This window comes from Heterodontus francisci, chromosome 17 (assembly GCF_036365525.1).
Source record: "Heterodontus francisci isolate sHetFra1 chromosome 17, sHetFra1.hap1, whole genome shotgun sequence".
NCBI lineage: Eukaryota > Metazoa > Chordata > Chondrichthyes > Heterodontiformes > Heterodontidae > Heterodontus > Heterodontus francisci.
Window position 1 is genome coordinate 65,924,597 of NC_090387.1, and position 12,769 is coordinate 65,937,365.

At 42.2% G+C, this 12,769-nt stretch overlaps 1 protein-coding gene across 4 annotated transcripts in view; it reads left to right on the plus strand.

Annotated features, from left to right (window-relative positions):
* LOC137378993 (leucine-rich repeat-containing protein 36-like) overlaps positions 1-3,564 on the plus strand; it is a 114,284-nt gene extending 110,720 nt beyond the window's left edge. For all 4 annotated transcript variants that reach the window (XM_068049558.1, XM_068049560.1, XM_068049559.1 and 1 more), the window contains one exon: positions 346-3,564. In XM_068049558.1, the coding sequence (XP_067905659.1) occupies positions 346-532 (187 nt within the window). In that variant the 3' untranslated portion in view covers positions 533-3,564. The remainder of the gene's footprint in view (positions 1-345) is intronic.
* Positions 3,565-12,769: the final 9,205 nt, after the last annotated feature.

The window sequence follows — 12,769 nt, forward strand, 5'->3', positions numbered from 1 at the left end:
GCTGTTGACTTCCGAGTGCTGTAATGAGATGCGGCGCGCTCGTAAAATTCAGCCCTTTACTAAGTGAGGGATTGAATATGTGATCTTTCAGTTTTGTGACTCCACTATTTACTCACTGGATAAACTCATTGAACTGTTGGGGACACGGAGTAGTATAGCATTATAATGTTGTGATGCAGTATCATCAGGTCAAAAAGAATGTTGGCACTTTTACTATGTTTTTAACTTACAGTTGCAATTTAAATACATTTCATTTTGGAAGGTGGAAGGTTGTAAACTGTCTTTCTAATATCAATAAAACGCAAGATTATTTCTGCTTTGGTAACCTAGTTTTTTTGTTCCTAGATCTCTGGTATCAACCAATAATTATCTACAACAACAGCTGAACGTAAATGGTGCTGGTCAAAACACAGACATGTCACATCATCTTGGTTCTCATCGGACAAAAGCATGGAGCAAACTCCCACCTTCAGAAATCACTGAATTGCCCTTATCCAGGCGTAGCCATCACAGTAACTCAGATATACTGTAATAAAATGCTGTATATTACAGTAACTAAAATCAAAATGCCTACTTTTAATTAAATTAGTGTCTGTTGGAAATTGTACACGAGCTAATCTTGTGGTTTTTTTTAGTCTATGGAGTACTTCGTTTAGACAGAATTTGGAATTGAACTGTAAAATAAATATGCTATGTTAAGGCGAGACTACTTTAAAATAAATAATCTGTACAGTAGTACAATAGGTGTATGGTTAACTTTGTAATGTATTTGTTATGGTGAAGTGATCACAAGTATTGCATTCAGTTTATGAACTCCACATGTTCAAAACCTAAAAGCTGGGTCGCATTTTTTTTATCCATTATAACGATCGTGAGTGACTTTCTTCTGCAACAATCCCAATATTAATATTACGGCCAAATTTATTGTTTTTGCCATTTGTAACTGATTTCAGTTTCATACTGGTGTTTTAACTTTGCAACAAACAAGAAATTAGAAATATTTAATTAGCCATGCCAAATATAGAAGTTATTTGTACTTATTTGTTGGAATGTCATGAAAATAAGTTGATCTTTACACTGCTATAAAGTACTGTATTTTATTTTAGGTTCAAATATGTTTGTGATGATTAGCAGCTTGCAGTTAAATTTCAGTATTGCAATAGTTGTGCAGTACTTTCACCTGGTTTGCAAAAGATAGACCATTTATAATGCACTATTACTTATGAACAAATCTGTAAGTTCATTACCGATTGTTTCAAGTGCTTTATGATGTATTATAGAACAGGTGGTGATCTGCACCTAATTGTATTCCACACATTTGTTCAACAGTCTGTGGATTTAAAAACTGTAATATTATCACTGGAACCTTACAAGTGTGGCACAACATTTGTTCTACAAAGCACTGCAATTATTGAGTGAAATAAAAGCAGAAAATGCTGGAATCGCTGGGTAGGTCAGGCACCCTCTGTGGCAAGAAGAAGGTAGGGTTATCAACCTGAAATATTAACCCTATCTTCCTCCTGCCATAGATGCTGCCTGACCTGCTGAACTGAGAATTTTCTGTTTTTGTTTCAGATTTACAGCATCTGCAATATTTTGTTATCTGTAGTTTTGTGTGCTTGCCTATTTAGCAAGTTAAGTGTTAATCATGTTCAGACTGCTTTACGTTCTATCTTTTAATGGTATAAATCTCTTTTGAGTCAGCCTATGTACACTTAGATTGACATCCAAAATGATAATGGAGTGTTTGGAACATCATGAATGCATTGTGATGAATTTGCACTTAATTTATTAATTTGTTTGGTGAAATAGTTCTGGTTGCAAAATGTGATTTTGCATAAAATATGTTTTATATTTTGTGTATTCAAATTTATATTCTTTTCCATTTCAATTTCATAGCATATTGATCATATTCATATAGGAAGACTGCAGAAAAAGCTCAAAAATATTTTTGAGCCGAACCTCAGTTTTTGCATCGCATTGAAACCATATCTCCCTTTGTTATTTTAGTTGTCCTTGTATCAGTAGCTGTTCTGCTTATTGTGGGGTTGTTACAGTCGTCTTGTGCTTGTTCTCATAGTACTCATGTATCGGAGCACTGGATACCTATTTCCTTGACTTTAGTGATGAGTAAGCTGCTTAAAGTAGTATTTATATAATTGAACTCCGTCCAAACAGTCCAGTTACACTTTTTATCTCATTGTCCTGAAAATGAGAGACATCCCCTACAATACTCAAACAGATCCTGATAGGAGATAATTATTGGACCAAGGAAAACTAAAATAATAAACACATGAGTCAGAATGAACTTGTAGTTATTCAAGTTAGTCTCAAGATATAATTTCATTTTTCCTTTTTTTCCTCCCCCAGTGTATCCTTTGTTTTGATTTGCTGCACAATGGAGATCACGGGCTGGATTGGGCTGGAAGTCAGGGAGACCCCGCCTCGGCCCTCTGTCGGACACTCGGTGCTACTTAATGGCATGCAACCAATTTACCTGCCCGCCTTCAGGGATGCCATTCCTTTAAGGGATGAGCTCCCACCTCTAGAGCTGCCAGCCAGTCTGATGGCTGGCAGCTCTGTAGTACTGGGAGCGGTCACCACTATTGGTAGTGCAGGAGGCCCTGAAGAGAAGAGATGAGTGGGGTCGTGGTCGCCAGGACCATTCAGGCAGGCCCTAGCAGCAGGGGGTGGTTTTAGTGGGAGGGGAAGGTCATTACTGCCGGGGGGGGGGTGGCCTCAAAGGAGGGGCCCCTGACCCCGCTAGGAGGTTGCCAGATTTTACCTGGCGTGTCTCCCTGTGCTGGCAGGCCTTTCTGCCTAACATTAAATTGAGGTGGAGGGGGAAGAGGCCCTTAAGCGTCATTAATTGGCCACTTAAGGGCCTCAGTTGGCATGAGGCAGGAAGGCCATCCTCTGCCTTCCACACCCTGGACTAAATTGGTAGGCATCAGGAAGGCAACGGGCACTTCACCAACCCCCCATTCCCATGCAAATTTATGGACCCCTCTGCCTCTGTTCCTCTCCCTAAGGGCCCATAAAATTCAGCCCTGTATGTTTTTGTCTGAGTTAATTTTTGCATTCATTAATATGAGGGCAATTAGCACTGTGAAATGGCCATGTCAGCATCAAGCACTCCAAAGTCGAGCAGATCATGCTGAGAAGCAGAGTAATAATCCTTCTACTCTATCACGAACACGCCTCAGACTCAACCTCAAAAGAGCATCTCCTATTGCAGCAGTTGGCATTTTCCATACCACCCACCCAGTTACCTGAATGAGTGAGGTGCCAAGTTTCCTGAATGACGAGTTTTTTTTCTATGGGCTCAAGTGCTCTAGGAACTGAGTTGACACTGCGTCATGCTCTTAGCTGGCAGAGATCTTCATCCTATCAGTTCAATTTTACACTTGAACATTATCCCCAAACAGTTTCAAATTGTTTTATTTGTGCTGTTTAATCATATCAAAATGTTTAACTATGAAATATTTTAAAGTATTGTGCAATAGATGTAAATATATTTTTTATATTTTTGAGTGTGTAAATTTCCTGTGCATCTTGATTTGGAGATGAAATTTATCAATATTGTCTTACTGATAAAAATCAAATGCCTTTGTAGATTTGATATTTTATAATAAAATATTTTCTAAAATGTTTAAGTTTTGTGCCCCTCTTGTACTGCTCAAGCTCTTTTGTAATTACTGGTAATTGCAATATCCTACCTTAGATGGTCTCCATAACCCACAAAATTGTATTACAGCTTATTTTTAAACTGTTTACTATATACATAAATTAATGCCTTTTGGATCTTTAATAAATCTGCTATTGTTGGTCTTTCAGGTACTAAGTAACAGCCGTTGTTCCCCAGTTAACAGTGGTTTAAAATCATTTTACCCCTTGCCTCAAAAAAAATCCAGTTTTAGACTGGAGAGATCTCAAACTTAACCAATCGTAAGATGTTATCCATTAATTGGTTTTAAATGAAGAATGTTACTGTTTTTGCAAGGCAAGGATGAATAAACAGGATACAAATTCAGAGTTCACTTAAAAACTCTTTTTCATACCTAGGGACCATGATGTCAGAATATAAACACTTATGGGTGGGGGGGGGGCCTGCGGGGAGCAGGGTTTGCAACAACAGGCTTACAAAAATGGATATATGATTCTAAATCCCATCACAAAGGACTTCTGATGTAAAACCAAGATGAGCTTCACTTGTTGTGATTTCATTTCTTTCTGTTCTGTATTCTGAGCCTGTGGAGTCTTATTGTCCTCATTTTCAGAGTACTAGACCTCTTGAGAAAAAGGAGAGATGAAGTGGTGCCTGCTAGAGCAGAGCTCCTGACTTCTTTGGCATAAGCACCGAATGACCTGATGAACAAAAGTTGTGCCCCTGTGACTGAGTGGGTAAATGCATCACTCAGGGTGGTAATGGTCCACATAGACCAGAAAAACGCAGGTTGATTTTCTCTCTGCTGGGTGACCTGATCCCAAGCTGGAGCGGTTAATTGATGTCCAAAAACAATGAATGAAATAAATTTAGGGTTCCACTCCTGATCTTGCGGGAAGGTTTCAGACTGGATGGCAATGAGGACAAAATTAAGCTGTTATGTTCTCCAATATCAATTAGCCTGCAATCACATTCCAGGCTCATGTATGATGAATAGTTACTGAGGAGGGATACTCGAGGAAGGCTGGTGCCTGTAGAAATCAAACCCCAGTAATAGGCTGGAGAGGAGGGGGACAGTTAGGTAGGAGAACAAAAATCAAATCAAGGTGCTATTGTCACCCTCACAAGAAGTGCATCAATGAAAATACAGAACCAAACTGAAGAGTTATAAAAAAAAATTGACTTTTCCTTTAAAAAGTGGACAATGTGCTGCAAAATGTCCAATGACGCTCAGGCTAACTTGGTCCATATATTCAAACTGTCTCACTGTCAAGGACAAAAGGATACATTCCAAGCTAAGAGGTTTCAAATTCACCCATCCTGAAACTATAAAGAGACTTTCCTGAATTGAATGGGTTCTTTTGAAACAAAGGTGTGATGTAGCCACATCCTGGGCCATTGTGTGGTTACCACAGGGTGGGGGCCATGTGTCTCCTAACAGAGGCTAATGTGAGAGATTTTTAACCTTAAATGGTAGGTCTCTAGAGAGAGAGAGATCACAAGAACTTCACCGAAAAGCAGTCCAGCCAAGGGCTGTGAAAAGAAGACAAGTAAAAACCAACGATGCAGCCCTGCTGCAAATTCCACACTTCAACTTGGTGCAGCAGAGAACTGAAAGTGTTCACCGCCTCCAGTCTGAAGTCTTAACCACCAGAAAACTACAAACATCCAGGCCTGCAACTTTAAAAAGAAACTGTCTGCCAAGAAGATTCAACAAGTTTACTGTGAACCCTGAACACCTACCTCACTTCAAACTACTTACCCTTTTCCTCTCTATTATTGTGTGTGTGTTTGAGTGAATGCATGCGTGGGTGTGGTTGCAACCATTTCAGGAATTAATATTGTTCAATAAATAGTTAATCTATTTTAAACATACAAGAAAACCCACCGTTTATTTGACAAATAAAACCAGGGGTTAAAATCCTAGTGACAAAAACACTTGCTGTGGGCAGTTGGGAGGTGAACAGTAGGAACAAGCCATGCCATCACCCACCTGGCCATAACACTATATTGAAAGAAGTGCTCTCATTTACTTAGCACATTCTCACAACTATGCAGAATTGTCAGAAATTCCTGGGGAGTATGCACCTGAATTTATGATTTGCACTTCCAATGAGCAAGGGTTCCATCAGCTGCACAGAATCATAAAATGACCCCTAATTGATTTGCTTTAAATTGCAGTCACAGTTGATATGTATGCAAATGCAATGGCCTAATAAAACAGCAATGCGATGAATGCTCAATTACTGTTTTGGTGGTATTGGTTAAGGGAGGAATGTTATCCAGGACTCCTGGGAACTCCCAGCTTTTCTTCAAATAGGGCTACCGGTCCTTTAACAACCATGAGAACAGGCCTAATTTACATTTCACCTGAAGGATAGTGCGTTGTTGAAGGTTCCCATCCTATCAGCCAAGATGAAATGCGTAAATCCTAAAATAGACCTTACCCAAAACCTGATGGCATACAGGTGAGAATTTTGCCAACTGGACCAAAGGCAAGGTGATGATATGTTAGGGATACTCACCCCTCGAAGTAGAGGAAGAGTTTACTCCTTAATGGCACAGGATAACTCCCAATGCGGCAGCTTTTGGGAGCATAAGTCAGGTAACAGAGCATATCTCGAACAAAAGCAAAATACTGCAGATGCTGGAAGTCTGAAATAAAAATAGAAAATGGGTGAGAGTAGAAGTTCAGGAAATGGAACAGATACTGTCAATGGCCCTGTCGCTGACTTCATCTCCTGTGGAGATCTTTCCTCCACAGCCTCCAACCTCATGGTCCCCCGACTCTGAACAGCTTCTACCACCTTCTCAAGATCCACAAAGAGGACTGTCCTGTTAGGGAGAGGGCAGTGGTGGATGTGGACTGGTTGGGTCTCCATTCAAGGAAGTAACAGAGAGGCCCCAGATTGTGCTGATGGGGAATGAAGGTGTAGAGAGATTAGACATCCATGGTGGAAAGGAGAAGGTTAGGGTCAGGAAACTGGAAGCTGTTCTAATTATGGAGGGCATCTGAAGAGTTATGGATGTAACTGGGAAGAGACTGGACAGGGGAGAAAAATTAGAATCAAGATAGGAAGAAATCAGTTCAGTGGGGCAGGAAAAAGCTGAACCGATCTCATCCGTTCCCCTCCCTCCCAGAACCACAAGTTCTCACCTTCCACCCCACCAGCCTTTGACTCCAACAGATCATCCTCCGCCATTTCCGTCACCTCCAGCTTGATACCACCACCCAACACGTCTTGTCCTCTCCCCATTCAGCCTTCTGCAAGGACTGTTCTCTCTGCAACAGAGTGGTCCACTCCTCATCACCCCCAACACCCCCTCCCTTTCCCATGGCACCTTTCCATTCAAGGGTAGGAGATACGACACCTGCCTTTTTACCTCCTATACATTGGAGAGACCAAATGCACATTGAGTGACACTGTACTTCCGGTCACCTCTCATTTTAATTCTCCAACTTGCTCCCACTCTGACCTTTCTGTCCTTGGCCTCCCACAGTGTTCCAAAAAGTTTAACGTAAGCTCAAGGAACAGCACTTCATCTGTCATCTCAGCACTTTACAGCCTTTCGGGCTCAACATTGAATACAACAATTTCAGATTGTAACCTTGGTCATTGGATAATTAAATTTATTTTATTTTAAGATACAGCACTGAAACAGGCCCACCAAGTCTGTGCCGACCATCAACGACCCATTTATACTAATCCTACACTAATCTCATATTCCTACCACATCCCCCTACCTATACTAGGGGCAATTTATAATGGCCAATTTACCTATCAACCTGCAAGTCTTTGGCTGTGGGAGGAAACCGGAGCACCTGGCAAAAACCCACACAGTCACAGGGAGAACTTGCAAACTCCACACAGGCAGTACCCAGAATTGAACCTAGATCGCTGGAGCTGTGAGGCTGCGATGCTAACCACTGCACTGCCCTGGGAAGATGCAATTGAGTGAGTGGCATAAGGTATCCACCAACAACCTGCACAGCCTGCTACCGACCCTCAACAAAATAATGGATATAAACAGGCAACCAAGGAGGAAAAGATCACGACTGTCCGTCCAATCGAGGGCCGGTAAACTGTGCTAATCTTGTTAAGGTTGTATGTATATTTATTCTGATTGTATGTTGTATTTGAATTACTGCATTGTCACTTTGCAAGAAACCACTTGTAACTCCTCTACCCTTGAGTAATCTGTAACCCCTGGATCAAATCTTACACATCCATGTTGCTAAATGCTTGGAGATCTCCTTGACTTGGTGCCCGATTTAGATTAACTTTGGGAAAAATGAAAATCCACATCACAGAGATTGCTAGATCTTTGTGGGCAGCTTTCTTTGAGGTCAATGGCAAGCGTTGTTGCTTTGCTGGGTTAATATATGTATGTATTTGTACAAATTTATCTGTATATATAAAACAGGTATAAAATCATACAGCATAGAAAGAGGTAATTTGTCTCATCATGCCAGTGCCTGCTCTATGTAAGCTATCAATTAGTTCCTCTCCCCTATCTAACCCCATAGCCTTGCAAATTTTTCCTTTTCAAGTATATATCCAATACTCTTTTGAAAGTTACTACTGAATCTGTTTCCACCATCCTCTTCGGCAATACATTCCATATAATGTCCTTTAGGAAAGGAAATCTGCTGAAGCTTGAGCTCCAGGTTTCGCAACTCGAGCAGCAGCTGGAGTTGAAGCCTGGCCCGGGTATAAAATTAAAACCTGACCTGGGCCCGAACCGACCAAAGCCAACCTGAACCCAACCCGAGCCCGAGCCCTTTAATTTTTTATCGTGCCCAACCCGACCTGACCCGACATGAATATCCTTCATCTATTCCTGCAGCTGGAGTTGTGGGGAATCATGGGTTAGCCTGATCCCGTGACTTCCCAGAAGCAGTGTCCAGCCCGACCCGATCCAAGCCCGAATACGCGACTTGGAATTTCGACCTGACCCGACCCGAACCGACGCTTGTAGTCGGGTCTAGTCGGGTCCGGGTCGGGTAGCCAGGCTTTAGCTGGAGTCACTGTTGTGCATCTGTGAGGCGGAGGACAACGTGGATAGCACGTTTAGGGAGATGGTCATACCGCAGGTTAGGCGCATGCAGGCAGATAGGAAATGGGTGACCGCCAGACAGTCTAAGAGAACCAGGCAGGTAGTGCAGGAGTCCCTTGTTATGATCTCACACGCTAATCGGTTTTCCATTTTGGATACTAGTGAGGATGATGGTTCCTCAGAGGAGTGCAGTCAGAGCCAAGTTTGTGGCACTACAGGTGGCTCAACTGCACAGGAGGGGAGGAAGAAGAGTGAAAGAGCAGTAGTGATAGGAGATTCATTAGTTAGGGGAACAGATCAGGCGTTTCTGCAGCAGTAAACGTGACTCCAGGGTGGTATGTTGCTTCCCTGGTGCCAGGGTCAAGGATGTCATGGAGAGGCTGCAAGATATTCTTCTGGGGGAAGGTGAACAGCCAGAGGCCATGGTCCACATTGGTACTAATGACATAGGTAAGAAGGAGGATGAGGACTTGAAAGCAGATTTTAGGGAGCTAGGAAGGAGATTGAAAAGCAGGACCTCAAAAGCAGTAATCTCAGGATTATGTCCAGTCCCACGTACAAGTGAGCATAGGAATAGAAGAATTGAGCAATTGAGTACATGGCTGGAGAACTGGTGTAGGAGGGAGGGCATCAGATTTCTGAGACATTGGGACCAGTTCTGGGGCAGATGGGACCTGTACAAAATGGACGGCGTACATCTTAGCAGGACTGGGATGAAAGTCCTCACAGGGAGATTTGTTAGTGCTGTTGGGGAGGGTTTAAACTAAATTGTCAGGGGGATGGGAACCTGAGAGGGAACTCAGATTGGAGGGAAGCAAAACTAGTAACTTGTCTGGGGTGTGGGAACCAGGAACAAATATTAGAGAGGAATACCAAGGTGTACAAAATACTGGGGGAGATAGATAGCACGAGAGTAGGAAATAGTACGTTATTAAGTGGGGTCAGAGTATGGGAGAAAGTAATAAAGTCTGAATTGGGGTTAATGTGCTTGTATGTGAATGCACGGAATGTGGTTAATAAGACTGGTGAGGTACAGGCGCAGATTGCCATGTGGAAGTATGATGTTGTGGCTATAACAGAGAGATGGCTCATAGAAGGGCAGGACTGGGTGTTAAATATTCCTGGATACAAGGTGTTTAGGAAAGATGGGAAAGGGAAAAAAGGGGGAGGCAGTATTGATTAAGGAGGGCATCGCAGTGCTGGAGAAAAAGGATGTCCCAGAGGGGTCAAGGACAGAATCAATTTGGCTAGAGCTAAGGAACAAAAAAGGTGCAGTTATATTGCTCGGTGTTGTCTATAAGCCACCAGGTAGTGGGAAGGACACGGAGGAACAAATTTGCAAGGAAATTACAGAGGTGCAAAAATTATAGGGTAGTTATAATGGGGGACTTTAATTATCCAAATATAGACTGGGATAATAGTAGTGTGAAGGGCAGTGAGGGGCAAGAGTTCCTACAGTGTGTTCAGGAAAATTTTCTACAACAGTATGTTACTAGTCCAATGAGAAAGGAGGCTCTGCTAGACCTGGTTCTTGGGAATAAGGTGGGCCAAGTGGATCAAGTATCAGTAAGAGAGCATTTAGGGGATTGTAATCATTGTATCATAAAGTTTAGGCTGACTATAAAAAAGGACAAAGAGCAATCCAGGGTAAGAATAATTAACTGGGGGAAGGCCAACTTCAGTGGGGTAAGAATGTAGTATCTCCAAATTTACAGATAACACAAAACTGGGTGGGAGGGTGAGTTGTGAGGAGGATGCAGAGAGGCTTCAGGGTGATTTGGACAAGTTGAGTGAGTGGGAAAATGCATGGCAGATGCAGTATAATGTGGATAAATGTGAGGTTATCCTCATAGGGAGCAAAAACAGGAAGGCAGATTATTATATGAACAGCTATAAACTGAGAGAGGGGAATATGCAACGAGACCTGGGTGTTCTCGTAAACCAGTCATTGAAGGTAAGCATACAGGTGCAACAGGCAGTAAAAATGGCAAATGGTATGTTGACCTTCATAGCGAGAGGATTCGAGTACAGGAGTAGGGATGTCTTGCTGCAATTATACAGGGTCTTGGTGAGGCCACACCTGGAATATTGTGAGCAGTTTTGGTCTCCTTATCTGAGGAAGGATGTTCTTGCTATAGAGGGAGTGCAGCGAAGGTTTACCAGGCTGATTCCTGGGATGGCGGGACTGACGTATGAGGAGAGATTGAGTCGGTTAGGATTATATTCACTGGAGTTCAGAAGAGTGAGGGGGGATCTTATAGAAATCTATAAAATTCTAACAGGACTTGACACGGTAGATGCAGGAAGGATGTTCCCGATGGTGGGGGAGTCCAGAACCAGGTGTCATAGTCTAAGGATACAGGGTAAACCTTTCAGGACTGAGATGAGGAGAAATTACTTCACCCAGAGAGTGGTGAGTCTGTGGAATTCACTACCACAGAAAGCAGTTGAGGCCAAAACATTGTATGTTTTCAAGAAGGAGTTAGGTATAGCTCTTGGGGTGAAAGGGATCAAAGGAATAGGGGAGAAAATTGGAACAGGTTACTGAGTTGGATGATCAGCCATGATCATAATGAATGGTGGAGCAAGCTCGAAGGGCCGAATGGCCTACTCCTGCTCCTAGTTTCTATCTTTCTAAGAATGGAGTCAAAAGCTGGCAGGAAAACCGGTCGATGAACAATGGGCTACCTTCAAAGAAGAGATAGTTCTAGCACAGTCAAGGTATTTTCCCTCAAAGGGGAAAAGTAGGGCAAACAAATCCAGAGCTCCCTGGATGACAAAAGAGGTAGCGATTAAGATAAAGAAGAAAAAGTGTGCTTATGACAGATGCCAGGTAGAAAATACTATCGAAAACCAGGGTGAATATGGTAGGTGCAGAGGGTAAGTGAAAAAGTAAATAAAAGAAGCAAAGAGAGAGCATGAAAAGAGACTGGCAGCTAGCATTAAAGGAAATCCCAAAGTTTTCTATAGGCATATAAATAGTAAGAGGGTGATAAAAGGAGGAGTGGGGCCGATTTGGGACCAGAAAGGAGATTTACACAAGGGGGCAGAGGGCATAGTTGAGGTATTAAAAGAATACTTTGCACCTGTCTTTACCAAGGAAGAAGATTCACCCAGGCAATGTTGAAAGAGAAGGTAAGTCAGACACTAGAGGGGTTTAAAATTGATAAAGAGGAAGTATTAGATAGTCTGTCTGTACTTAAAGCGGATAAAGCACCAAGGCTGGATGAGATGTATCCAAGGATATTGAGGGAAGTGAGGGTGGAAATCGCAGAGGCTCTGGCCAAAATTTTTCAGTCTTCTTTAGACTCTGGAGTGGTGCCAGAGGACTGGAGAATTGCAAACGTTACACCCTTGTTTAAAAAAGGGTGTAAATATAAGCCCAGCAACTTACAGGCCAGTCAGTTTAACTTATGTGATGGGAAAACAGCTAGAAAAAATAATTCAGGACAAAATCAATAGTCACATGGACAAATGAGAGTTAACTAAGGAAAGCCAGCATGAATTTCTTAAGGGAAAATCATGTTTAACTAACTTGCTGGAGTTTTTTAAGGAGATAACAGAGAGGGTTGATGAGGGCACTGCTGTTGGTGTGGTGTACATGGACTTTCAAAAGGCCATTTGATAAAGTGCCACACAACAGACTTGTGAGCAAACTTGTAGCTCATGGAATAAAAGGGACGGTAGTAACATGGATACAAAATTGGCTGAGTAACAGGAAATAAAGAGTAGTGGTTAATGGATGTTTTTCGGGCTGGAGGAAGGTTTGTAGTGGAGTTCCCCAGGGATCAGTGTTGGGATCCTTGCTTTTCCTGATATATATTAATGATCTAGACCTTGGTGAACAGGGCACAATTTCAAAGTTTTCAGATGATATGAAACTTGGAAGCATTGTGAACTGTGAGGAGGATAGTGTAGAACTTCAAAAGGCCATAGACAGGTTGGTGGAATGGGCAGACAAGTGGCAAATACAGTTCAATGCAGAGAAATGTGAAATGATTCATTTTGGTAGGAAGAACATGGAGAGACAATATAGAATAAAGG